The sequence below is a fragment of the Anser brachyrhynchus genome, assembly GCF_964034855.1.
Source record: "Anser brachyrhynchus genome assembly, chromosome: 15".
NCBI classification, from domain to species: Eukaryota; Metazoa; Chordata; class Aves; order Anseriformes; family Anatidae; genus Anser; species Anser brachyrhynchus.
Window position 1 is genome coordinate 15,208,953 of NC_137733.1, and position 26,901 is coordinate 15,235,853.

The 26,901-nt window shown below is 67.7% G+C and overlaps 1 protein-coding gene across 1 annotated transcript; it reads left to right on the forward strand.

The window, feature by feature from the left end:
• The first annotated feature begins 135 nt into the window (after window positions 1-135).
• MYO15A (myosin XVA) lies at window positions 136-26,555 on the forward strand. Its single transcript, XM_080556037.1, is given in 61 exon segments — window positions 136-8,155; window positions 9,076-9,158; window positions 9,267-9,330; window positions 9,426-9,535; window positions 9,664-9,738; window positions 9,900-10,146; window positions 10,148-10,545; window positions 11,023-11,086; window positions 11,172-11,285; window positions 11,410-11,571; window positions 11,658-11,771; window positions 11,901-11,959; window positions 12,164-12,287; window positions 12,390-12,485; window positions 12,617-12,748; window positions 13,040-13,165; window positions 13,365-13,442; window positions 13,758-13,912; window positions 13,996-14,041; window positions 14,156-14,280; window positions 14,410-14,527; window positions 14,635-14,810; window positions 14,890-14,974; window positions 15,123-15,176; window positions 15,349-15,430; window positions 15,518-15,648; window positions 16,301-16,396; window positions 16,498-16,733; window positions 17,052-17,230; window positions 17,343-17,415; window positions 17,568-17,759; window positions 17,867-17,973; window positions 18,058-18,146; window positions 18,259-18,579; window positions 18,677-18,740; window positions 18,820-18,958; window positions 19,181-19,271; window positions 19,356-19,452; window positions 19,678-19,799; window positions 19,989-20,048; window positions 20,183-20,258; window positions 20,486-20,601; window positions 20,764-20,882; window positions 20,972-21,113; window positions 21,398-21,509; window positions 21,769-21,843; window positions 22,198-22,600; window positions 22,692-22,758; window positions 22,920-22,992; window positions 23,220-23,293; window positions 23,366-23,448; window positions 23,691-23,821; window positions 23,991-24,085; window positions 24,393-24,470; window positions 24,647-24,743; window positions 24,827-24,987; window positions 25,081-25,214; window positions 25,315-25,448; window positions 25,543-25,676; window positions 25,973-26,113; window positions 26,233-26,555. Coding segments are annotated over 61 exon segments (11,079 nt in total). The 5' UTR covers window positions 136-4,507; the 3' UTR covers window positions 26,335-26,555.
• Window positions 26,556-26,901: the final 346 nt, after the last annotated feature.

Sequence of the window (26,901 nt, forward strand, 5' to 3'; positions counted from 1 at the left end):
TAGATGTCTGCCTGCAGTGTTTAGACAGTTCGGTGTGTTTTCTAATTCTCTTTTTTCAGTCTTTGGCCACCTGAAGAATCACGGCTGCTGTTGCAGGAGGTGGTAAGGTGGAATAGATTGTGAAGCAGCTGCGAGAGGGCTCTGAGGTTGGGGAGGACCTCTGTGAGGTGTCACGGGAACTAAATAGAATATTATTCACAATACCCAAGCTAAGAAGGTGACTTTGAACTCTGTAAGTTCCCTTCCCTGTTTCTGGCTTTGTTCACAGCTGGAGTGCAGAGCAAATCCCGACCGCGGTGGCAGCTAGCAGAGAATGAGCTCCAAATTAGCCGCATTATGCCTGAGCTGGCTGCAGAACGCAGGCACTTCTCTGTGTGAGTTGGGTGGGATGCCGTTCCAGCACATTAACTCGCCCTTTACATTTCCTGTGAAGGTTGCGCAGGCAGAGCTTTTCCCGCACATGGTTCTTTTGGTTTCATTTTGCCCCCGAGTTTCTGACTTCTAACTCCAAACCAAGGGTCCTGCCAAGCCCCGGCACACGAGTGGGCAGCCAGAATTGCTGGCTGTGCCTCGTCCTTAGGCCGGGTAGCCTGTGGAACTGGGGAGATGGCCGACGCTTGTGTCGATCTGAAATGCGCACGATTATCCTCAAAAGCACGTCCTTGGTTAGCTGGTGCCTGCCTCTTGGTGTGTTCGGGTTTCAAATCGACTAGTCCAGCATGCCATCATTAAGACCTCTGTCTAATTAGCTTTACCAGGCTAAAATGCCAATTTAGGAAATTGGGCGTTTTACCCTGCTCAAAACGAACCGATGGGTGATTGAATTTGGGATGCGGATGCAGTAAAAATAGTTACATCAGAAGCAGCTAACTTCCTTTTTTTTTTTTTTTTGAAAGTAAGGGTAGCTTTTCTGCAAGCGAGTTTATAGCTGTATTTGAAAATACATGCGTTTAATTGCAGCGTTCATTCTTCCAGACCGCTTCCCTAATTGTTCTGCACTAACATTAAAAGCTGCAAACATCGCAGTTCAGTGCGGCAGCAGGTTTTGCCTGAAGATCCCTCAGAATCCCGAGAAAGCAAAGGTACTCGGGGCAGGTGGGAAATCACCGCAGCATTCGTGTTGTGCCCCGGCCTCCTGAGGCTTACAGGATTGCTCAGACCTCTCGATGGCTCCGTGAGAGAGCTGGCAAAGGGCAATGCAGCTCAGAGGCCCCTGGCTGAGTGTTTTTGGAGAAAGGCAGGTGCTCTTTTCTGTCCAGCACGGTGGGGGTGCAGAAGCAGCGCCCCCAAAGAGCAGTACGAGAGAAGGCTCGGCTGGATGACGGCAAGAAGCAGAGCCTGGCTGGATGGCAGGTCACCATTCTGCAGTGCAGCCCCTGCCCTTTCTCTGCCCTTTCGGCCAGCCCTGCTTCCACTAGCACCGTGCCCTGCTCCTGGGGGGCTGCACCCATCCTGCGCCGTCCCTGCGGTGCTGCCGAGTGCCCCCCAGGTGCGGGGTGGGGTGAATCAGCTTTGCCACAGTCCCTCAGCCACCCTCCATCCAGTCCTGGAAGCGGCGAGGGCCCGAGGCGTGCTCCGTTTAAAATGCCTGTTCCAGGCAATCAAGCAGCTTTGATTGGCTGAACGCTCCTTTTATAATTTAATTTAGTCGGGAATCGTTTGCAAGGTAATAAAAAGAGACTGACTCCAAACGCATTCATTTAATTCAATGAGAGACGGTCACTGCGGCGGGCCTGCCTCCGCCAGCTTCCCTCGCCCCGTCGCGCTGACATCTCGGGGCTGCTCGGGGCCCTATATAAGAGCCGCGACCCGCGGTGACAGCTTAATTGTTTCGCGCGCTGACAGGGGTCACCCCCAGCCAGACACCGCGCGTTGTGCGGGGCCGCCTCGGGAGGCTGCGGAGAGGAGGATTTACGGCCGGCCAAATTGTTTCGAATTCCTCCGGTTGCTAAATGATGAACCCGCCCCCCGGGGATCGGGGCTATCGATTGTAATTTTGCAGTTAAGCCCTCGCTTTCTGAGGAATCAGCGTAATAAATGCCCACCGCATTACGGCGGGGATGCGTTAGCGGGGAGGAGACAGAGCCGAGGCACGAGGAGGAGGAGGGAGCGGAGGGGTTCCCAGCTCGGGGTGCAGCACCCACAGCGGGGTGCTCTCGGTGCCCCTGGGTTTGGAAGAGCCACGGGCTCGACTGCAGCAGCGCTTGAAATGGTCCCCAGTTTTGTGCGGTGCAGGAATCCAGTGCTGGAGGGGAAAAATGAAGCTTTTCTGAGTGTTTTTTTATTTTTTTTTGGCCTGCTGAGCTCAGGCAGGTGGGAGGTGCCCCAAGCCGTGGCGCTACCGGGCACAGGGACAGGGAGCAGGGCCGGCTGCCCCTCCAGCCCTGCTCCTCCCCAGCCCCGCAGAAGGAAGCTTTGCTCCCATCCCTCCGCTCATGAGCGGAGATGAGAATAATAGCGCTCATCAAATATGCATGGGGTGGCGGCAGCCGGCAGCTGCCGTGCAGCAAATATGGTCCTGCGGGTGCCGGCGGGGTGACGGTCCCCGGAGGAGAGAGGCCAAGAGGGTGACACCGGCAGCGCCGGGGCTCCGGGCAGCACCCAGCCGGCCTTGGCAGCATGCGGGCCACCTAGGCTACCCAGGTGAGTGGCCACGGGTGCCCCAGCTGGGCTCGCAGAGGCTGCGAGGGCTTGGCCAAGGCGCTTGGGAGGGACGTTTGTGCGCGCTGTGATCTCCAGTGCCGCGGCTGCAGCTCCTCCAGCTCATGGCACGAGGCGGTTTGACACCTCTGGTTGTCCCTGCTGTCTGCTCCCGTCCCTTAATCCCCCTGGCCTCGCCTTCCCCACAGTCACTGTGTTCCTGCTGCCCCCCAAAGCACAGCTTCCTCCCCAAAATACCCCATCCTTCTCCATGAGCGTCTGTCCCCTCCCTCCTACTGCTTCCCCCCCCCCCCAGTTTCCTTTACCTTGGGGATGTTTTACCCCAGGAAACCTGCCTGGCCCAGCACTGAGTTCTGCCACCCTGGTCTCAGTGCCGTGGTCGAGGTGATGCCATGGGGCCATGAGCCGGGGGGTTTGGGCGCACACCAGCTGATTTAGCACGGGGAGCACCGCCGGCCCCTCGCTGCCCTGCCCTGCCTGCACCCAGGCTCCTGGAGGGTGGCAGGGACGGAGGTAAGGACGATGCAGGGCGCTGGGAAGGAGGACGGGGCTGCACGGTAGGGTGGAGTCAGGACCTGCAGCAGCCTCCCCACAGCCCTGGTGCGCTTTGCTTGCAGCTCCCTGGGTGAATCCAGCAGCTCGGAGGGATGGGGTCGGGGCTGTGGTGGTGGCACGGGGGGGCTGGCACCGGCTGTGCCACCCCCAGGCTTTGTTCTGTGCGCCTGTGCCGGGAGGAGGGATGGGGCAGGGCAGGGCAGTTCCTGGGTGAAACCATGCAGTGGGTGCTGCTGGTCATTGGGTTCGTGCTGCTGCTGCCCCTCGTCCCCTGGGTGTCCCCAAACACCCCATGCGAGGGGCTGGAGCGGTGCCACCCCGGCCTGCACAGCACCAGCCATCGAATTCACACCGCTGCTGCTTAAACTTTGATGAATCCGCAGCGGCAGGAATCCAGGGCTGGCATTAACATTTGATGCGGTCACCCCGCGGCTCGGGCACGTGCGCGTGTGGGCGCACCGCTGCGGGGCACGCGTGTGCGGGACGCAAGGTGCACGCTCTGCAGGGTGCCCCCGTGCTGCATGCAGCCCCTGTGTCCCAGGGGCTCCTTCTTCCCCCTGCTTCCCAGAGCTCGTTTTGAGGCTGGGGTCCTGCTCCGTGGCTCCCCGTTGGTCAGGGTCCCACGGGGAGGTGGCAGGGTCTGGTTTTGGGGCGGCGGCGCTGCTTTGTGCTGATATGGGTACAGGTGGTGGTGTTTGTGCTTACACAGGTGCTCGGGGACGGATGAGGAGTTCTGGGCTGGGGTCAGCAGCGGGGGCTTGGGGCATCCTTCCCAGGGCACGGAGCTGGCCGTGCGGGGAGTTCAGACCCTGCAGCATCCCACCATGATCCGGGGGGGCTGCGGGGATGGTCCTGAGGGTCCCAGCAGGATGCTCCCCGCACGGGACCCAGCGCTCCCCGCGGGGGCGTTTCTCACCTTCCCTCTCGCTTCTTCGGAAAAGTCTGCGGGCAGGAGCGGCGCGTCCCCTGCATTATTCATGGCGCCACGAGCCCCGGAGCTTGGGTTACAGCCGGCAGCCCCACGGCGAGCACCTCGCGGCCGGACTCGCGGGGCGCCGCGGGAGGCAGGCGGCAGCTCCCGCTGTCCCCGCGCCGCCGTCCCCGCGCCATGCCCAGCCGGGAGCCCCCGCGGGCGGCCACGGGAGCCACACACGGGCACGTGCCCTGCCGAGACCGGGAGCAGGTAAATACCCCTCCCCGGGGCGGGGGCCGCCTCGTGCCGGCGGCGTGGGGCATCACTGGGGCCGGAGCGGGTGCGAGAGCTGGAGCATGAGCGCCCGCCACCGCCGGGATGGTCGGCAAGAAGGGGGAGGCCAAAAAGGAGGCGGATGGCAAGGGCAAGGGGGGCAAAGGGAAAGGGAAGGATGGCAAGAAGGGCAAGAAGGAGGCGCTCGAGGAGGCGGAGGAGACGTCGGACACGGAGCTGCTGAAGGCGGAGGAGAGCGAGGAGCCCGAGGTGGTGGAGGAGGAGAAGGAAGAGGAGGAGGTCGCTGCGGAGGAGCCCAAGAAGGCGAAAGGGAAGGAGAAGAAGGGGGTGCTCAAGGCGGTGGTGGCCAAGAAGCCGGGCCGGGGGAAGAAGGTGCAGCTGGAGCCGGAGGAGGAGGAAGGCGAGAGCGATGTCGCACCGGCCAAGAACCTCAAGGGCACCTCCAAGCTGGTGATGGGGCTGGCGGCTGACAACACCAAGAAGAAGAAAGGGGCCAAGGGCGCAGAGGCCAAGGGCCAGACGAAAGCATCCACCGCGGCGGCTGGCCCGGCCGAAGAGGAGGAGGTGGCGGCGGAGGCACCGAAGGCCCGGGCGAAGCGAGGCCTCCGCAGCACCTCCAAGCTCTTCATGGGCTTCAAGAAGCTGGGGCTGCGGCGGCCCAAGAAGGGGCAGTTCAAGAACACATCCCGCTTCTTCTGGGGGCTGCAGAAGCACAGCACCAAGAGGAAGAAGAAGAAGAAGAACAAGGCCGTGCTCAAGTCCACCTCCAACCTCATGGTGCGCTTCAAGCACGTGGGCAAGAAGAGGAAGGAGGCGGACGCCGCCACCGCTGCCGCCACCACCGCTGCCACCGCCGCCACCTCCCCGCCGGCAAAACCATCCTTCCTGCTGCTGCGCCGGGCAGGGCAGGCGGCCGAGGACGGCGCGTCCCTCTTCCGCCGGCGCCCGGAAAGGAAATTCAAGCCCCGGGCGCAGGTGCTGAGCAAGGCGGCTGCCGCCACGGGCTGGCTGGCCAGGAAGCTGCTCTCGCGGCGCGGGCGGCTGGCGGGGGGCGGCCGGGCGGCCGACACAGCCTGGCTGTCCCGCATCGGTGCCAAGAAGCTGCCGTTCCCCGCGGAAGACGAGATCCTCAGGCACCGAGCCAACATGAGGCGGCTCCCGGCCGGCAGCGGGCCGGCGGCTCCCGGCGCAGCACGGCACGGCCAGGAACGGCTCGGCAGCATGGCGCGGCGCCCGTCACGGCGGCGATCGCAGCGTACGCCTGCAGAGACGCCGGTGCCGCGCTATGGGTGGGCACGGGAGGAGCAGGATGGGGCCTACGGGCACCGGCACGGGTACACCAAGGAGGTGCAGGATGGGGCCTACAGCCGCCGGCTGAGCTACGCCAAGGAGGAGGAAGATGGAGCCTACGGCCGCCGGCGTGGCTATGCTGAGGAGGAGGAGGATGGGCCCTATGGCCTCCAGCACGGTTATGCTGAGGAGGAAGAGGAGGAGGAAGGCTACATCCAGTCACCAACCCCAGCCTACCCGGCGGGGTACGGCTTTGAGGACGTGGCGCCCAGCCGTTACGTCGAGTACCCTGGCTACGAGGCGGAGGAGGAGTACGGTTTCTATGGGGGGGGCTGGGATGAGGACGAGCCATTGGAGCACCCCTATGGCTACGCAGAGGACGAGGACTACGAGCCGTACGGCGACAGGACCCCGCTCCGCCTCCACGACCCTTATGGCAGCGACCTGGAGTACGGCGAGGAGGCAGCGGGGCCCTTCGGCTACGCGAGGGACCCATACGAGGACTTCGGGGATGCAGGCGCTGGGGGGTACATGGGGAATGAGTACCCCGAACACCGCATCCAGTACAGCGAGGGCGGGTGGGCACCGCATGCCCAGTCCTCCTGCAACCCCTATGCCCTGCCCCTGGACGAGATCGCCGAGGCCGAGGAGCCGGAGGAGTGGGAGGAGGAGGAGAGGGATTATCCTTTCTCCATCCTCAGCACCTCCTCCCTCAAAGGCATGCGGGACACGCTGTCCTCCAAGCTCTCCCTCAACAGGAAATTCAGGCTCTTCCCCCGGCCTCAGGTCAAGATTTTCGGCAGGGACCGCCTGGACATCTCCCTCCCGCCGTCCCCGCACCGCGACGAGGATGACTACGACGAGTACGAGCCGCCGCCGGCTGCCGTTGGCCCCGCGGGACGCCGGGGGGGCCGGGTCTCCGTGGCGCGGGCGTGCGGGAGCCCGCTGGGGCAGTTCCTGCAGCGCTCCCTCTTGCAGCCCCAGCCCCTCCTCCAGCCCCCTGGCCGCCCACCTCGGGGTGCAGGAGCCCCCCGAGACCGTGGGGCCCCCCAGCCTTCCTACAGGCGCTTCAGCCGCAGGCTGGCGGAGATGGAGAGCTCTGGGTCAGTGCGGGCAGGGGGCGGCCGGGACCCCCCGCCCCGAGATGCTCCCTCCAGGGACCCCTCCCCACCAGGGGGGCCATGGGGACAGCCCCCTCCCCGGGAACCAGGGGTTTTGTGGCCGCCCTCGCTCCGTAACCCCTTTGCAAACCCTGGGGGCTCCCCACCACCAGCCCGGCAGCACCCTGGCAGCGTGCGGGGCGAGGGCGCGCGGCGCTCCCCATCCCTCGGTGCCAGCTTCCGCCGGCTCAGCCCCGAGCCCCCTGCCGCGCCACGGGCACCCCCAAACACTGCGATGTCGGCCCCGGGGTCACGACGTTTGGGGGTGCCCATGGAGGGGTCAGGGAGGTCCCTGTCCCCACGGCCATCACGGCGGAGCAGCCCCCCCGGGGTGACAGCCCCCGGACGGCTCCCCCAAGCCTGGACCCGGCAGCCTGAGCCCCCCACCAAGGCCGTGAAGCCGCTGATGAGGACCCCCTTCCTCCCACCATCCTCACGCCCTGGCAGCCGCCGACTCGGCCCCCCCAGCCCCTCCTGGGACGAGGGACCCAGCATGGAGCTGCCCCCCTGGCAGGGCACCCCCCCGCCACCCAGCCCTGCGCCTGGGCCCCCCAAATCTTTCCTCCAGCGCATCGGGCAGCCCCTGGCCGGCATGGCCCCGCAGTCACAGCCAGCAAGGCCATCTCCTACTGAAACGGGGGGCCGCAGCCTGTCCCTGGGACGGATCCGGCACATGGGGCAGTCCCTGGCATCGCTGCTGGTGGGGAGCATGGCCCCCACCCAAGTCCCCCCATCCCCACCTCCTGCTCGCCGTCCCCTGTCCCGCTCGCCCTCCCCGCCGAGGCGCGCATCCCGGCGGGATGGGGGCACCCCCAGATCTCCAAGCCCTACCGCGCGGTGCCCGCTCCCCCCCTCCACCCCCAGCACCCGCCGCAGCCCCTCGCCCCGCGGCCGTGCCCCGGGCTCTCCGTCCGCCCTCCGCCGCAGCACGCGTGCCCCCGAGCCTCCGGAGAGCGAGGCTTTGGCTGGGGAGGACGGCGCGGGGCGCTACGCCGTGGTGACGCCGCAGATCCAGAGGCTGGGCTCCTTCCGGAGGGCGTCCCGCATGTACAAGCAGCACTGGTCCAAGCAGCACGTCGTGCGGGTGCGGGAGATGCCCGACGCCTGGACGGCCGAGCAGGGCTACCCCCGGCGCCCCGCCGAGCGCGGCCGGCAGCGGGCGAGCCAGCGGGGAGCCGACATCGCCCGGTACCTGAGCCAGCGCTCGCCGGCGGGCGGCTGGAGGGACAGGAACCCCTGGGCAGACGGGTACCTGGGCACCAAGCAGCCCTGGCGCAGCAAGGTAACGCCGGCGGTGGGGTGCCGGGGCGAGCGCGGGGTGGTCTGGAGCGGAGATCCCCATGGGATGGAGCTGGTGGGCGAGCGGGCATCGCGTCCGGCCCCAGCCACGGGCCACCCGCTCGCCCGCCGGGAAGGGAAAGCGTGGTGTGAGGGTTTTGGGGAGCACGGAGCAGGCAGAGCTGGGGGGGTGAGCTGGTGTGGGTGTTAGGGGGTCCTGCTGGATGGGGGACAGTGACTGCACGGCCCCCCCTGTGCAGGGGACACCTGACTCCTGCTGGCTGCAGCCCACGTATGTAAATGCTGAGACCCGATCCGCGGGCTGGGGCGGGAGAGGTTTCGTTAGCAGGCGGCATGGTGACCCCGGCGGGTGTCCTCTTTCCTGCCCGCTGCCGGCCGGGCTCTGCCAATCCTCCATGGCACGGCCACGGCACCGGGCATAGCCATGGGGAGCATCCCCTGGCCCCCACGGCTCAGCCACCTCCCTCCGTTTCCCCCAGAGGTGCCGGCCCGCTCGCAGGTTTCCATCGCCTGTCCCTCTGCTTGCAGCCCCCGTGGGGACTTTGGGTGAACGGTGTGGGTGCTGCGGTGAGGGCAGCACAGCTGCCTCCTGTTCCCACCTGCCCGCGGGGAGCAGGACCGGGGCTCCCCAGGAACGGTTCCTGGGACAGTCCCAAGTGATGCCTTCCTGGCCGCTTGTCCCAATTTCCAGCACCGTTCTTCTCCATCGATGCGTGATGCTCTTGTCATTGGGACCCGCTTTGGCACCATGGGGTGCTTGCATGGGGTCCCTGTGCCCGCTGCTGTTGGGCTCCCCAGTTTGAGATCACAGATGGTGGTCTTGGGTCGGTCAAAATGACCCAGGTGGGACGTGGTGGAGGGGGCAGCAGTGCCCTGATGGCCCCGCGCGGTTGCTCCGTGCAGATGCAGTCGCTGTGCAGCCTGCCCATCGTGCGCTACCAGGAGCCGCAGGAGGAGGACGGGCTGGAGGACCTGACCCAGCTGGAGTGAGTGCCCCGGCCCCAGGGGCTGTGGGTGGCAGGGGCATGTTTGGGGGCAAGCAGCATGTCCTGTGCCCCCCCTGCGCCCCGTAACGCAGCCTCTGCCCGCACCAGGGACCTGCAGGAAGCCGCGGTGCTGAGCAACATCCGGACGCGGTTCGAGCGCCAGCTCGTCTACGTAAGGACAGGGCCGCAGGCGTCCCCCGAGGCTGCGGGGGCTCAAGGGGTGTTTGCCCTCCCAGTGGTGCAGCCCCAGACCTCGTTGTCCCGCAGACGTACATCGGCAGCATCCTGGTGTCGGTGAACCCCTACCGGCTGTACAACATCTACGGGACGGAGCAGGTGCTGCAGTACGAGGGCAGGGCGCTGGGCGAGAACCCCCCGTGAGTATCGGGGTGCCAGCCGTCACCCACCCCAGGTCCTACAGGAGCTCCCAGGCCATGGGGACCACTGGAGGTCCCCGTGATGCGGTGCCACGCGCCCCAAATGTGCTTCCCCCCCCCTCCTGTAGGCACCTCTTTGCGATTGCGAACGTCGCCTACTCTAAAGTGATGGATGCCAAACACAACCAGTGTATCGTCATCAGGTGAGAGGGGCCGGCCCCACGCAGCCCCTAATTAGCACCACCCTGATTGCGCAGGGTGCTGGCGCGAGCCCGGCCCAGCCCCGGGGCCGATGGGGTGCCTCCGGGCACGGTGAGGGTGCGCGGGGTGGGCGCACAGCGGGTGCCTCCGCTCTGCTTTTCAGCGGGGAGAGTGGCTCGGGGAAGACCGAGGCCACCAAGCTGATCCTGCGCTACCTGGCAGCCGTCAGCCAGAAGCGCAGCACTGCACAGCAGGTGGGTGCTGCCCACCTGGGCACGTCCCCGTCCCTGTCCCCCGACCCCTCGCTGCTCTCCTCTCCACCATCTCCACCGCTCTCTCCTTGTCCCCACGCTGCCACCCGGACCACGGCAGATAGAGGTACCGGGGGGGACGTGGGCTGGGCTGGCTCAAGGGGGGGCTGAGCGTCGTGGTGGCACCGCTGCCACCTCGCCCCAGCTGCATGGGGACAGCGGGGATGGGGACCGGGAGCGGTGTGCATGCACGTGCCTGGGATCGTTGCAGTGTCCCCCGTCCCTATGCAGCCTGGTGGCGTCGCACGCCTTGAATTTGGGTGTGCAAAGCTGGAGGCACAGCAGGAGGGTTCGGCACAGTGGGTCCCTGCTGGGGGGACAGCCTGTGGCCGTGGCGCCTTGGGGTGTCCAGGCCGTGGGCTCACCCCGGGCTCTCCCTCTTGGCCACGGGCAGATCCTGGAGGCGACCCCCTTGCTGGAATCCTTCGGCAACGCCAAAACTGTGAGGAACGACAATTCCAGCAGGTTTGGGAAGTTTGTGGAAATCTTTCTGGAGGAGTAAGTAACGCCCAGCCCCCGCCCCGCATCCTCCTCTCCCAGGGGGCCCCGTCCCAGCCCTGCTCCTGGGGTGCCCCTGCCCGCTACCCGTCACGGCTGGGTGGGACGCACGTGGGGATGTTTTAGGGGCCGAAGAGTGGAAGGGGCACAGATGATGCTGCCTGAAGTCACGCAGCACTTGCTGCCCCCTGCCCACAGCACCGGGGGGGATACAGGGGTGCCGTGCCCAGGGCGGGTTTGTGGGTCCCCGCAGCCCCTCATGGAGGATGCCTGATGTCCCTCAGGGGTGCAGCAGCTCCATCCCTCACCCGGGATCCCAGCTCAGATCCCTCTCCCTGCCCACCCATCCCTGCTGGGGGGGGGGGGTGTACCTGGGGACCGGGGTGACCCCCACGTGCGCTGGGGGGAGCTGGGGTAGGCGCGGAGCCATCCCGCAGCCCCCAGTTTCCAGCTGGGTTCCCACTCTCGCCCCTGCAGTGGTTTGATCTGCGGTGCCATCACCTCGCAGTACCTGCTGGAGAAGTCCCGCGTGGTCTTCCAGGTGGGCGGCGGGGGGGGCTCTGCCTGTGCCCCCCCCCAGCTCTGCCCGTGTCACCCCCATCACAGCTCGGCTCTCTGCTCCGCAGGCCAAGAGCGAGCGCAACTACCACATCTTCTACGAGATGCTGGCGGGGCTGCCCGCCCAGCAGCGGCAGCGCTACTGCCTGCAGGGCGCCGAGACCTACTACTACCTGAACCAGGTTGTGCGCCCCCCACCTTGCCCACCCCCGGCCCCTTTCTGAGGGTTTCGGGGTGTCCCCCTGCGTCCCGGCCCCCCCAGGTTTGGGGGTGGGATGCTGATGGCATCGGGGGGGCCCGTGGCAGGGTGGGAACTGCGAGATCCCCGGCAAGGACGACGCGGAGGATTTCCGACGGCTGCTCAGCACCATGGAGGTGCTGGGCTTCAGCGTGGACGAGCAGAACAGCATCTTCCGCATCCTCTCCTCCGTCCTCCACCTGGGCAACGTCTACTTCGAAAAATACGAGGTACCAGCCCCAGCCCCGATCCGCCCTCTTTCGGCCCGGTTTGGGGTGCAGAGGAGGGGACCGTGGTGTCACCCCCCGTCCCGCAGACGGACTGCCAGGAGATCGCCACGGTGGTGAGCGCCACGGAGATCCGGACGGTGGCGGAGCTGCTGCAGATCTCCCCCGAGGGGCTGCAGAAAGCCATCACCTTCAAGGTGACGGTGAGTGCACGGGGGGGCAGGCGTGGGACCCCTCCTGTCCGAGCGGTGCCGGACCCCAGTGGGTCCAGAACCACGGCTGTGGTGGCTGAAAGCTCTGCCACACCGATGGCTTCGTGTGCCACCAACCAGGAAACGCTGCGGGAGAAGATTTTTACCCCGCTGACTGTCGAAAGCGCTGTGGATGCCAGGTGAGGTGAAGGGGGTCTGGGCTGCGGGGGGACGGGGATAGCACAGGGGACAGGGGCTGGAAAAGGGGCTGCCCACATCCCCGTGGTGTGGGTTTGGTGCTGGGCACCCAACCTGCGGCCCCGGCACCCCTGCAGGGTGCTGCGAGGGGGCAGCGGGTGGCCGGGGTGCCCTGTGCCAGCACTCTGCTCGCCCACCCGGTGCAGGGATGCCATCGCCAAGACCCTGTACGCCCTGCTCTTCGGCTGGCTCACCGACCGCATCAACAAGCTGGTGTACCCGCGGCGGGACGCCCTCTCCATCGCCATCCTGGACATCTACGGCTTCGAGGTGGGGGTTGGCCCCGTCGCGTCCTCCCTCTCCCCCCAGTTCACCACGGCTCCTGCGTGGTCCCATGAGCCATGACCCCCCCTTTTTTTTTTTTTTTTGTAGGATCTCAACTTCAACAGCTTCGAGCAGCTGTGCATCAACTACGCCAACGAGTACCTGCAGTTCTTCTTCAACAAGATCGTCTTCCAGGAGGAGCAGGTGGGAAGGGGAGGGGAGTTGGGGTCTGCCCTTCCCCGGCCACCTTTTGGTGTCACCGCGGAGCTGGGGACTTTGGGGTGTCCGAGCACCCGCCCCGTAGCACGGGGCTCAGCGTGCGGCCGGCATCGCAGGAGGAGTACCTGCGGGAGCAGATCGAGTGGAAGGAAATCCCCTTCAGCGACAACCAGCCCTGCATCGACCTCATCTCCCAAAAACCCTACGGCATCCTCCGCATCCTGGACGACCAGAGCTGCTTCCCCCAGGTGAGGCGCTGCCCGGAGCCGAGGCAGCGAGGACGGGGTGTCACCGTGCCCGGGTGAGCGCACCCCTCTCTGCCAGTGGGGAAACTGAGGCACGGAGCAGCAGGTGCCCATGAGCTGCAACGACAGAGCAGAGAGCTGGGGCTGGCTGGTTCCTAAATCTGGCTGGAAGCGATCTTCCCAGCTTGCAGCCCGCTTAGGGGTGAATTTCTCCCCTTTTTGGGTGGGGGGGGTGGTCATCGCTTTGGGTGCATCCCAGGGGTGCCGCGGAGCCTCACCCCGTGCCGTCCCCAGGCCACGGACCACACTTTCCTGCAGAAGTGTCACTACCACCACGGCACCAACCCGCTGTACACCAAGCCGAAGATGCCGCTGCCCGAGTTCACCATCAAGCACTATGCGGGGAAGGTGACCTACCAGGTGCGGGGCGCCCAGCCCGGGCCTCTGGGGGGTGGGTTAAATACGGGAGGGTCATGGGGCTGATCCTGCAGTGGGGGGCGAGGGACAGCTCTGAAGGGCTGGCTGGGGGCCGGGATCAGCCCCCTACCTTCAGGGTCCTGGCCTTGAGCTCCTCGTCCCCCTGCCGTGCTCCTCACCGCGAGGTCTTGCTTTGTGCCAGGTGCACAAGTTTTTGGATAAGAACTACGACCAGGTCCGCCAGGACGTGCTGGACCTGTTCCTCAGCAGCAGGACCAAGGTAGGGCCCTGCCCAGCCTCGGGGCTGTGCGGTGACGGGGCAGGGGGACATTGGTCCGTGCTGCTTTTATGTCCCCAAGCATTCGTCCCCGTGGCTCAGGAAACCAGGGGACCCGTAGCAGAGCATGCTACTGGCTCGGCCCCATGCCCTTTTCCCATGGGGTTCCCCAGGCTTTGCCCCCCCTCCATCAACGCATTCCCCCTCTTGGGATTCCTCTGTCTCAAAAACCCAGTGGCCTTTCCAAGAAGGGGACTCGGGGGGTGCTGTGCCACCACGGCCACCTTCCTCCTCCGTAACCCTTCCCGTCCCTCCAAGGTGGTGGCCAACCTCTTCTTCGGCCATGCCCAGGTGCTGGCCCGGCAGAGGAGCCTGGTCAGGAGGAGCAGCACCAGGACGCGGCGCTACAAGGCTCCCACCGTGGCCGCCCGCTTCCAGCAGTCGCTGCTCGACCTGGTGGAGAAGATGGAGAGGTCGGGGCAGGCAGGACGTGCCCTGGTGGCAGGGCTGGCTTTGTCCCCCGTGCCCTGTGGCTCATGTCGTCCCTCCAATGCAGGTGCAACCCCTTCTTCGTGCGCTGCCTCAAACCCAACAACAAGAAAGTGAGAGCTGGCCCTGGCAGCGCAGTGGGCGCGTGGTGGCACCGGGGTCCCCACGTCCCCCTTCCCCTCGCCGGTTTGGGTTTGCTCGTGTGGCTTCACCCCCTCGTTCCCCAGGAGCCGGGGCTCTTCGAGGCCGACGTGGTCAGCAGCCAGCTGCGGTACTCTGGCATCCTGGAGACCATCCGCATCCGCAAGGAGGGCTTCCCCATCCGCATCCCCTTCCTCGTCTTCATCGACAGGTGCCGGGGGTGTGCTCGGGGCGGTGGCTCGGAGCTTGTCAATTTGGGGAGGGTCTGTGGCAGCATCCCCAGCTTGGCTGTGGCAGAGGGAGGTGTCCCTTGTGGTGACAGTGTCACGGGCTCGCCCAGGTACCGCTGCCTGGTCGACATGTGGTCCAACGTGGTTCCCAACGGGGCCAACTGCGTGGAGATGCTGAGGAACCTCTGCCCCGTCAGCCCCAGCATGTACTACGTCGGCGTCACCAAGGTACCCACCCCCAAAAGGCCGCCAGGGTGTCGGGGCGCTCCCGTCCCCGTGGTGCCCCGAGGGAAGGCAGCCGAATCGGGGGCCTCACGGCATTGCTCCCCCCCCAGCTCTTCCTGAAGGAGCAGCTGTACCAGGCGCTGGAGAGCAAGCGAGCCCGTGCGCACCACCTGGCCGCGCTCACGCTGCAGCGCTACGCCCGCACCTTCTTCATCAAGCGGCGCTTCCGCTCGCTGCGCCGCAAGATCGTCCTGCTGCAGAGCCGGGCGCGCGGCTACCTGGCCAGGTGGGGGCCTGGGGGACACCGGGGTGGGTGGGGGGGGACCCAGCAGGTGGCACGGGGCGACAGCGGTGCCCTCCCGCAGGCAGCGGTACCGGCGCATGAGGCACACGCTCATCAAGTTCAGGTCGCTGGTGCACATCTACGTGAACCGCCGGCGGTACCTCAAGGTGAGGTGGGCGACGGCACGGCACGGGGGGGTCGCCACGGGATCCTGAGCCCCCCCAGACCTGCAGGGCAGTGCCTGGTGGGTGATGGCACCCCAAGGGGGTCCCGTGCCGCTGGGTCTCCCGCTCAGCGCGGTGTCCCCGCTTGCAGAGGAAGGAGGACGCCCGCCGGCGGGCGGAGGAGGAGAAGGAGAGGATGAAGCAGGTAATGGGGCGAGGGTGCACGCAGCGCTGGCAGGAGCGTGTGTGTGCAATGTGTGTGCAACATGTGTGCAATGCTGTCGTGCCCTCGTCCATGCCATGCGTTCACCCATCGCTGTGGCATCTGGGGTGAGGAGCAGCGCGGTGAGTGCGTGCCATCCCTGTGCTCACGGCAGGAGCTGACGAGGAGGGAGGTGGTGGACGTGACGCACCTGGAGATCCCCGCAGAGCTGATGGGGCTGCTGGAGGCCGCGGCGGGTGAGTGGGGCCGGCACGGCTCCCAGTTGGGCCACCCTCGTCCCCATCCGTGGGGTGCGGGTGCCGGAGCTGCCGGCTGTGCCGTAGCCGCCCGGGAGGTGAACGCCGGCTGCGTGGTCCTGGTGCCGCCCCCGGCGCTGCAGCCCGACTCCCAGCTCACCCTCCCGCTCGACATCAACGACTACCCCATGGCCAAGTACGTGCGGGGCCACTTCCAGGTAAGGGTGGCACCGGCAGCCCGGCGGCGGGCGCCTGCCCTGGTGGGCGAGGGGCTCGTGGGGTTCCTCGGCGCCCTGGACGCGGTGGAGTGGTTTGGTTTGGGGTCCCCGCATGCGGCTCAGTGGTGCCATGGGGCATGAGAGGGGCCGGCTGCGGGGTGGCTGCGGTGCTGCGCGGGGCTGGAGGCAGCCTCCTGCCCGCCTGCCCTCCCTGTGGGTTCCTGTCGTCTCCAGGGGCCGGGGGGACCCCGCTGAGGTTATCGCAGAGACCCGCCGAGCCCTCCTGGACGCCCGACGCGGGGCAGATCTGGAACCGCCTCGGGCACTGCTGCTCCGCGGGGCCAGGAGACCAGGTCGCCTTGCTCCCGGGCCCCCATCCCTGGCCCTGGCTGCTTTGCGCCCTTCCTCCTCCTCTTCCTCCTCTCCCCCTATTTTGGCTGTGTGTTTCCAAGTCTCCGGGATCCCCAACAGCAGTTCCGGGGCCGGATCCCCCTCTCAGCCTCACGGCGGTGCCAGCCCCATCCTGCCCCCCAGCCCCATAGCTTCCATCCACGACGCTCAGCACCATGGGTCTGTGCCTCCCATCGTGTCCCGGGTGGCAGTGGCAGGGTCCCCGGAGGCCGGGTAGCCACGGGTGCGGGTGTCGCTGCAGGAGCCGGCTTTTGGGATGCTGACAGCCCCGCTGGCAGCTCCGCTCACCCGGCTGGACGAGGAGCTGTGCCACGAGGCGCTCGGCCTCTTCAAGCTGGTAGGTGGGATAGCGCGGGCTGCGGCACCGCGAGGAGGAGACGGGGTGGGAGAAAGAAGCCAGACGGCCACCCCGCTCTGCCCCTGCCGTCCCCGCCGCAGATCCTGCGCTTCATGGGCGACCCGGGGCTGGGCGGCTCGCAGGAGACCCTCTTTGGCAACTACATCGTGCAGAAGGGGCTGGCAGCGCCGGGGCTGCGGGACGAGCTGCTGGCACAAGCCGCCAACCAGGTCTGGCGCAACACCAACGTCAACAACGAGGAGCGGGGCTGGCTGCTGCTGGCCGCCTGCCTCAGCGCCTTTCCCCCCTCGGCCGCCTTCGACAAGTACCTGCTCAAGTGAGCCGGGGACGGGGGCTCGCTGGGACCCCGGGGATTGGCGTGCTAGGGGGTCTGGGTCTGGGAGGTGGGGGGGGGGGGGCAGCCCCCAGATCCGCAGGGTCCCATTTGGACAGCCTGCCACGTGTGCCCGGTGGCACTGCTGTGTCCCTCCAGCGTCCTACCGGTGCCCTCAGGACCTTCCTGGTGCGTGTGCCCAAGGATGCTGCTCGCATCTGGGGGTGCCTTGAGGTCCCCCCATGGTCCCTTAGGGCCAAACTGTCACAGGTGCCTGGGGCCACCACCGGGCAGCCCCTCAGCGTCCCCCCTTCCCCGTAGGTTTGTCTCCGACTACGCCTTCGCCGGCTACAAGCCGGTGTGCCAGCGCAAGCTGATGCACGCCATGGCGCGGTCCCAGCTGGGCGCCGCGGCCGCCCGCGCCTACCCGCCCTCGCTGCTGGAGTGGACGGCGAACCGGCGGCAAGCCAGCATGGCGCTGCAGCTCTTCTGCTTCAACGGTGCGGGGCCGCACGGGGACGGGGCTCGGAGGGGGTCCCGGCGTGGCCAACCCCACTGGGGTCTCCGGCAGGAGGGGAGCTGGGGACGCGCTCACCGCCTGTCCCTCCCTAGGCGACACGTTCTCCTGCCCCGTGCACTCCTGGAGCACCGGCGAGGACCTGGCCGGGGATGTCCTGAAGCACAGGTACCCGGTGGCTCAGCACCCAGCGGGGTGAACGCAGCACCCAGCATCACCCCGAGCCATTTCGGGTAACCCCAAGCCGTAGGGTGCCCAGCTCGTGGGCACGGTGCCCCCGCGGAGCCGGGGCAGCACCACCAGCAGTCTGCTGTCAGCAGGGGGCTGGCGGAGGGCTGGCGCGGCTGGTCCGTGGCCATGAAGGTGGGCACCCAGTGGGCCGAGCTGGCCGGCCATGACTACGTCCTGGACCTCGTCTCCGACCTGGAGCTGCTGCAGGGCTTCCCCAAGCAGAAGTCGTGCTTCCTCATCGCCTGGGAGGGCGCGGGGAGCCGCGGCCGTGCCAGCCAGGCGTAGGTACCCGGCACGGGGCACCGGCAGCAGGGCTGGATCAGTGCCGCAGGGTCGTGGGTTGGGGCCGGGGGGGGTCTCAAGTTAAGCAAACGCCCCCTCCCCGCAGGGCGCAGGGGCACGGTGGCGTGGATTTGGACGAAGTGCCTCCTCCTCCGGCCGTCAGAGCGCCCACGCTGCCCTCGCTGGCGGAGGCAGAGGGGTACCCGCCGCATGGTACGGCACCCCCAGCACCGTGCTGCTCCCCCAGCCCCGAGCTGCCTGTGGAGCCCCGGTCTCATCCTGCACCCTGCCTGCCAGACTCCGACTTTGGGGAGCCGCGCACCCAGAAGGGTTTGGACCGGTACCTGGACAGCCTCTTCGACCCGGTGCTGTCCTACGGCAACGGGGTGAGCGCTGCGCCCCCCTGCCTGAGGCACAGCAGGGCTGGGGGCGTGGGGCATGGAACAGGCTCTGCCCAGGGGGCTCTGCCTCAGTTTCCCCCCCGATGCTGATCCCCAGGAGCTGGAGAAGCCGGCTGTCCTCGTGCAGAGGATGAAGGGAGGAGGTGGCACAGGAGGAGGGGACGGCAGGGGTGATGCCAAGCAGACCAGACCCGCTGTGCCTGCGGAGCCGCGGCAGCCAAGGGGTGAGCTCCGGGGTCTGTCCCTGGCTCCGTGCCTCAGTTTCCCCACCCGATCCCCAGCCCCTCGGCTCGGGGACACCTTGGGACCCCGCAGCCCTCAGTGCCAGGCTGGCCCAGCTCTCCCCTTTGCCTTCACAGCTGTGGAGCCAGCCCCGTCCCTGCAGCGCTGGGCGGACCCCAACCCACCAGGACCCCCGGTCAGTGGGGCAGGACTGGGAGGGGCTGGGACTGCTGGGGACACTGGGGGACAATAGGGACAGGAGCCAGGTCCTCACGGCGTGACTGTCCTTGCAGGGCAGAGCAGTGGAGGTGTCGCCCACCCGTGGCCCCCAGCCCAGGCCCTACCTGCAGAAAGCCGGTAAGGGGTGCCCGGGCTGGGGTCCTTGGCTTGTGCCACCGAGGGGACAGGGTGCCCGAGACAGAGCTTGTCCCCACAGCGCCCACAGGCCGGCAGTGGGACGGCGAGCCGGTGCGGCACTCCCGGCTCAACTCGGAGCACTTCCCGCGGCCCACGCACAACATCCGAAACATCATCCGGCAGTGCCAGCCCGCCCCGCGCGGCACCCAGCCCGCCAGGTACCCCCGGCCCCGCAGCGAGCCACGGGGCTGCCAGCCACATCCCCCGGCCCCATTGCCCCAGGGTTGGGGTTTGGGCGACGTTGGGATTTGGGCGATGTTGGGGCTTGGGTGATGTTGGGGCTTGGGTGATCCCGGGGTTTGGGTGACGCTGGGGTTTGGGTGACGCTGGGGTTTGGGTGATGCTGGGGTTTGGGTTACTCTGGGGTGCTGTCTCCGCAGCAAGCTCTTTGGGAAGAAGCAGGACCCCCACGAGGAAGCCATGCAGATCCTGAAGGAGCAGCTCTCGGCAGCCCAGGTGCCCGCGGCCGTGGTAGGGACGGGGCCACCCCCGGGTCCCCCGTGCCGGGCTGGGGCTGCCGCCAGCCCTGACCACAGCCCGCTCGCCGCCCCGCAGGGGCCCACGGAGGCGGTGGCTGCGGTGAAACCGGTCACGGGTGGCGGGTACCAGCCGCGAGCACCGACGGGGAGACCGGCAGCCACCCGGCCCCCAGGTATCACTGGGGGGGGTCGGGGCAGAGGGGGCATCTCCTCCTCCCCGATAGCAGCGGGTGACGGCTGACGGGGCTGGGTATGGGTCCAGCTCTGCAGCATCCTCACGGGATAGCTGCCGTGCCCGGCTAAACCCTCTCTGCCCCCCCCGTGCCTCAGTTTCCCCTGGTGGAGAGGGGCTGCCGGTGCCCCCCCGGGGACACGCAGGGCTTTCCCACCCTTTGCAGTCTCTGTGTCACGGGAGCTCCCGTCCGAGGCGCAGCAGGTCCAGACCCAGCTCCACCGCAGCTGCAGCGAGGACTTCTACACCTACCGCAACGTGCCGTGGAAAATGTACATCCGCAAGGAGGTGCGGGGCCGGGGCTGGAGGGAGGGCTGGGGGGGGGGACAGTCCGCTCCGTGGGGCACGGGGACAGGGCAGGGGGACGTGGCACGGGCAGCAGCATCTGCTCCGTGTCCCTTCTGTGCCGGGACAAGGCTGGTGTCAGAGGGGTGCGTGGATAGAGGGGGTTTTCTGTGCTGCTGTCCCTCCCGGCAGGTTTTCTACCCCAAGGACAGCTGCAACAACCCGCTGCTGCTGGACCTCATCTTCCGGCAGGTGAGGCGCTGAGCCAGCCCCGCACCCCCATCTACAGCCCCACTGAGCCTCCTGTGGCCCATCCGAGGGCAGGGGAGAGCCCTGGGGGGGATGGGGGGTCACATTACTCCCCGTGCTCCTCACCCCTCGCCCAGATCTTCACCGACACGCTCTCCGACACCTGCATCCGCATCAGCCCCGAGGAGCGGCTCCGCATGAAGTCCCTCTTCGGTAACGCCGCGCCCCGAGCCTGCTGCTCCCGGGGGGGGGATCACAGTGGGGGGGCTCCCACCTGGCCGCTCCGGTACCCGTCCCCATCTCCTGGGGATGCTCAGCTCCCCATCGCCGTCCCGCTGGGCTGGAAAAGGGGTCGAGCAGCCCCGCTCCCACCACAAAACCCGCGTCCGGATCCTCCTGGGAGCGGGGGGATGCTCACTTTGCCGTATTCCTCTCCGCAGCCCAAAACAAGCTGGACTCCTTCAGCCCGGTGGCCACCGAGAGCGTCAAGAAGGAGATCGTGGCTGCCGCACGGGACGGCTGCGAGGTGTATTTCTCACGTCTCTTCCCCGCCACGGTGAGGACTGAGCCACAGGGCAGAGCGGTGGCATCCCCGTGCCCTGTCTGACGTGGCCATCCCAACCCATCCCATCCTATCCCAACCCAACCCAACCCAACCCAACCCATCCCATCCCAACCCAACCCAACCCAACCCATCCCATCCCATCCCGCCCCACAGGGCAGCGTGGGCACAGGGGTGCAGATCCTGGCCGTGTCCCACGCCGGCATCAAGCTGCTGCGGCTGGTGAAGGGCACCAACGTGCCCGGGGAGCAGCTGCGGGTGCTGCGGGCGTACAGGTAGGGGCGAGCAGGCAGCACGGCCCCGCACGGCTCCCGGGGTGGGGTGGGTGCCGCGGGTGCTTCACCCTGCCCTCGCCCTGCCCCAGCTACGCCGACGTGCTCTTCGTGACCACCCCGTCCAGGAACATGCTGGAGTTCAACCTGAGCAGTGAGAAGCTCATCCTCTTCTCCCCCAAGGCCCCGCAGGTCAAGGCCATGGTGGACCAGTTCATCACGGAGCTCAGGAAGGTGGGGGGCACCTCCCAGGGCTGGGGTGGGCAGCAGGGGACAGCCGGCAGCACGGCTTGGTGGGGTTGGCACCCTGGGGTGGCTCTGAGGCTGGGGGTGCTTGAAGCCCTTGTGCATGGGTGTGCATGAATTTCCTCGGGTGTGCATGGATTTCCTTGGGTCTGCATGAATTTCCATGGGTCTGCATGAATTTCCTCGGGTGTGCACGAATTTCCATGGGTGTCCATGCACCCCCACGGGCGTGCACGCATGCGAGGGCTGTGCCAGCCCCTCCGTGTCCCCAGGACTCCCAGTACGTGGTGGCCGTCAGGAACTACAGCCCGGAGGACGGCGCCCAGCTCAGCTTCCACAAGGGGGACATCATCCACCTGCAGCCGCTGGAGCGCCCCGAGCCAGGTGAGCGGCCCCCAAATCCCCGCACCCATAGCCCTGCGCCCTGCCGTGGGGGTCCCTCGGGAGAGCCACCCCCTCTTGCACGGCTTCACCATCACCCACTGCCCTTCGCAAGCCCAGGGGGTCCCATCCTGACATCGCCGGGGTCTCCCCCGGCACCACCGCGCTGCTCTGCCCGGTGTCAAAACGGCCTCGTTTGGGGACACGAGGGTGGCAGGTCCCCGTGACGCCCCTGTCCTTGTCCCTGTCCCCTCCTCCCCAGACCACTACTACGGCTGCGTGGTCCGCAAGAAGGTGATGTACCTGGAGGAGCTGAAGACGGGCACCCAGGATTTTGGTGGGTGGCTCTGGGGTGCTGGGGTGTCCCCACGCGTGTCCCCAGCGTGTGTGCTGCTGCCCTGGGCCATGCCCCGTCCCGGGGCTGGATCCCCCTTCTGCTGCCCCACAGCTGGCTGGTTCGGGCTCTTTCTGGCACCAACCCAAAGCAGGGCCACATCCCTGCATCCGATGGGGTCCGTGTCCCCTCTACTGTGTCCTTTCCCTTGATCACCACCAAACCGTGGCCGTTTCCAGCCAAAAACCACATCCAGACCCCCCACACACACCTGGGGAGGGCTCATGGGTGCCGCGCGGGGCAGGGGCTGTGCGGGGGTGACCCCCGGGGCCATCCCCACCCCTCTGCCCGGCGCAGGGTGGAAGTTCGGGGCCATCCACGGCAGGTCGGGGCTCTTCCCGGCCGAGTACGTCCAGCCCGTCGCGGCCCCTGACTTTGTCCACTTGCCGGCGGAGAGGAAAGAGGAGCCCCGGGACAAGCAGGGCAGGGTGGCAGCCTCGGGGGCCGTGGCCGTGGCCGTGGCTTCCACCGCCGTGGCCCGGGAGCTGGACCGCAGAACCGAGGTGGGTGCTGCCCCGGGGCCGTCACCCCGCGCGGTGCTGGCCGTGCCCTGCACCCACAGCCCCTCTCTGCAGGTGTCTCCTGCCTTCCCCCGGGGTCCGGAGGGTGATGGAGGTGACCAGCTTGGGGACATCGTGGGGACCTGCCCCATGCTGGCCTTTGCCAGGCGGTATTTCCGCGCGGCACGGTGCGGGACCACGTGAGTGCCGGGGTGGGGGCACCCCGTGGTGGGGACCCCCGTGTTGGGGACACCCGTGCCCAGCCGCTCCCCTCATCCCTCTTTCTCCTAGGGAGTCCTGTGGGATGAAGGGTAAAAAGGAAGGGCCCGACGGGATGGAGATGCTGAGGTTCACCAAGGTGCGGGGAAGCGCCAGGGTGCAGCGTGCCATCCCGTGCCTGGGGTGTCCCTTGCCACGCCGTCACCCGTGGGTCCTCCCGAGGTCCTGACATGCTCAGGAGCTCCCCGAGTGCCACCCCGATGCCCATCCCACCCCTCCGGCTGCTCCTCTCCCCGCCAGGTCCCCATCCAGGAATCGCTCATCGAGTTCACGGACGGCAGCATCAGCAAGCTGGCCACCGAGACTTTCCAGGGTAGGCACGGCCACCCGCCCCGACCCCCTGTCCCCATGGGACCCCCCCATCCTTGGAGAAGGGTCTGGACGAGCAGATGGGGTGGCCCAAGCTGTTGTGGTTCCTCCAGCCTCATCGCCCCCCCCGCAGCAATTTGGGAGGCTGGGGCCTTTGTCACACAGAGGGGAGCACGTCCCCAGGGAAGGGACGGGGCGAGCTGTGTCACCGTGTGCCTTTGTTGCCCCCAGCTGTGATGAAGTTCATGGGCGACCACCCTCCGAGGGGGCAAACGGAGCTGGACATCGTCTGCACCATCCTCAAGGTAAACCCCGTGCCGGGGGTGGTGGCAGCGGGGCCGTCCCCGGCCGCGGAGCGAGCTGTGCCTCTCCCCTAGCTGTGCGCAGAGCACGAGGTCCTGCGGGACGAGGTGTACTGCCAGATTGTCAAGCAGGTCACCGACAACACCAGCTCCAAGCCGTGAGTCCCCGTAGCCGTGCTGGGCTAGGACAGCAGAGCCGGGCTGGCGATGGGGACCGCTGTGTCCCTGGCCATGCCGAGCCACCCTGGCGCCAGGGGGACACCCAGGGGCTGGGGGTGCCACCACTGCCACCCGCACCCAGCCGTGCCGGGCTGGTCCCCAGGGCTGCGGGTGCTGTTACAGCTGCCGAGGGCACCCCTCGCTCTGCCCCGGGGGGCTCAGCCCCGGCTCTTCCCTGCAGGGACAGCTGCCAGAAGGGCTGGAGGCTGCTCTACATCCTCACCGCCTACTACAAGTGCTCCGAGGTGCTCAGGCCCTTCCTCCTGGCTTTCCTGCAGGGTGCCAGCGGGCGCCCGGAGCTCCCTTTCCACGGTAGGGGCTGCGCCCACCCCGGGAACCTTTAGGGGAGCCAGGAAGGGCCGATGTCACGGCTCAGCCCCATCCTGCCGGGCTTTGTCCTGGTGCCTGCGGGGTGCCGCAGAGCCGGTGTGCCCCGTGCGCCCGGGCCTGCCGCCGCCATGCCGGTCCCCATTTCCCCCAGGGATCTCCAAAGCCTGCGAGCAAAACCTGCGGAAAACCCTGCAGTTCGGCGGCCGCAGCCTGTTCCCCAGCAGCATGGAGCTCAAAGCCATGGTGGTGAGGCTGGGTGCCCACAGGCAGGGCTTCAGCTCCCCCCCCCCAAAGTTTGGGATGACCTTGATGTGCTCGGGAGCCCCCCATGGCCACTGCCACGGGGCCGAGCTGATGGCACCATGGGGCACGGTCCTTTGTGGGGACGTTCCTTAGGGGAGCGCTTTGGGGGTGCCCTGAGCTTTTAGGGGGTCAGCACGGCTCGCTACGGCTGGATGGGCAAGACCCAGGACGGTCCCCATGGGATGTCCTGGTGGTTTGGGGTGCTCTTTGGGGTCTCGCCGCGAGAAAAGCACCCCGTGTCCCCGTACAGGCTGGGCGCAGCGCCAAGCGCCAGCTCTTCCTCCTGCCCGGCGGCATCGAGCGGCACCTCAAGATCAAGACGTGCTCGGTGAGTCGGGGGGCACGAGGGGCTCGGTGGCACCCAGCGTGGGCACCCCGAGGCCGCGGTGGGCTGGGGGACTTGGTGCTCTGGGAAAAAAGGGGGTCCCCGGAGGTCGGTTCCCCGGGGAACTGCGCGGGGTGAGCCCCCGGGCACCGTCCCAGCTGCGCGTCCCCCTGCCCCAGGTGGCTCAGGACGTGATAGAGGAGCTGTGCTGCGAGATGGGGCTGCAGCGCCCGGAGGCTTTCGACGAGTACATCCTCTTCGTGGTCGCCGACAGAGGTGAGGGGCTGCCGGCCGTGCCCCCCGGGCGGGTGCCCGACGGGGACACCGCAGCCACGCTGAGGCTGCCGGGGCCCGCGCAGGGCAGAACGTGCGGCCGCTGACCCGCCGCGAATACATCCTGGACGTGGCCACCGAGACGGAGCGCCTGGATGCCAGCTACACCTTCTGGTGCCGCCGCGTGGTCTGGAGCCAGCCCCTCAAGTTCGACAATGAGCTCTACGTCACCGTGCACTACAACCAGGTCCGGCTGCGCCACGGGGCTCCCTGCCCCGGCTATTTCCCATCCCCAAGGTGGTCACACCGTGTCATGTCCCCCCCCCCCGCCCCGTTCCAGGTGCTCCCCGACTACCTCAAGGGGCTGTTTGCTGTCCTGCCGCCTTCGAGGCTGGGAGAGCAGCACTTCCAGCAGGTGGCCAAGCTGGCCACCCTCCAGCACCGCGCCAAGGACGGCCACCGCCTCCCCACCGCGTACGGACGGATGCGCGCGGGCACGGCCGGGAGCTCACGTCCCGCGGGGACCCCGGGGAGCCGCTGGCCAGAGCTGGCCCCGTCCTCCGTGTGCCCGCAGGAGGGAGGTGCAGGACTACGTCCCCCCGCAGCTCTTCCACCTGCTGACGGCCCAGTCCTGGCTCCACATGGTGACCCAGCACACGCAGCAAGCCCAGGCGCTCAGCGCCCACCAGGCCAGGGCGCAGTTCCTGGGTGAGCGGGACGGGGACGGGGACGGGATGCCAGCCGGAGGCTCCTCCACGGGCCTTTCGGGACCTCCACGGAGCCCCCGTCCTCCGCCCCGCAGGGCTGCTGAGCGCCTACCCCATGTTCGGCTCGTCCTTCTTCTACATCCAGAGCTGCAGCAACAACGCCATCGCCTCGCCCTGCATCCTGGCCGTCAACCAGAACGGCCTCAACTTCCTCAGCAAGGACACCCACGTAGGTGTGGGATATGGGGGCGGGCTGCAGACAGGGGGTGTCTCTGCGTCCCCATCCCCTGCAGCCCTAATCCGGGCTGGCACAGAGCTGCGGCGCTGCCATCCCTCTCCCAGCACGATGGGGACCTCTAAACATTTGGCACCCCAACCCTTGCTCCTCCTGCACCCGCTGGCTCCCCGGGGACTCGGGTGCCCCAGGCAGCGGGGAGCAAAGTGGGGGACCTCGGGGCTACCTCCCCTCTTGTGTCGTGTCCCCGTCCCCCCCCCCCCCCCCCCCCCAAAATTCCCTTCCCCCAGGAGCCGGTGGCCAAATTCTCGCTGAAGGAGATCCAGGCGACGCGGACGCGGCGGCCGACGGCCGGCTCCAGCTACCCCTACGTGGAGATCACGGTGGGGGAGCTGCTGGCGCAGGGCGTCACCCAGCTGCAGCTGGAGCAGGTAGGGGCACCCCGGGGACACCCCCGTGTGTGTGTGTGTGGGGGGGGGACGACACGGCCGATATGGGGGTGTCCCCGCGTGCCCCACGGCCGTGTCCCCCCCCCCCCACCCGCCCGCAGGGCCTGGAGCTGTGCCGCGTGGTGGCCGCGCACGTGGAGAGGCTGCTGGGCGCGCGGGAGAAGAGGCTGACGCTGCCGCCCAGCGAGATCACGCTGCTCTGAGCCGCCCCGCCGGATGGTCCCGGGGGGGCTTGGGGGGTTTGGGGTGGAGGGGGGGGGGTCCCCGAGGCTGATGACCCCCCCCCCCCACCTCCCCCCGTTGTCCCCCTCCGTGGGCTGTGACCCCCAAGGATTTCATACAAGGCCGCCACGCTCGGACCGCCTGTGTCTGTGCTCTGTGCTGCGCTCGCTGACGATGGGGGTGCTGAATGCGGACCCCTCGGCCCCCCTCAGCCCCCCCTTATTCCTTCCAGCCCCCCCTGAACCCCCCTAATCCCCCTTCAGCCCCCCCGAGCCCTCCCTAATCCCCCCAGCCCCCCTCAGCCCCTCCTGATCCCCCTTCCCCCGGGCCCCCAGGCCCCTATCAAACCCCCTGACCCCCCCCCCAGCTCCTCTCAGCCCCCCCCAGCCACCCTCGGCCCCCCTGATGCCCCCCAGCCCCCCTGAGCCCACCCAATCCCCCTCCAGCCCCCCCATTCCCTCCCTAGTCCCCCCAAACCCCCTCAGCCCCTCCTGTTGCCCCTTCCCCCTGCTCCCCCTCAGCCCCTCTCAGACCCCCGATCCCCCACC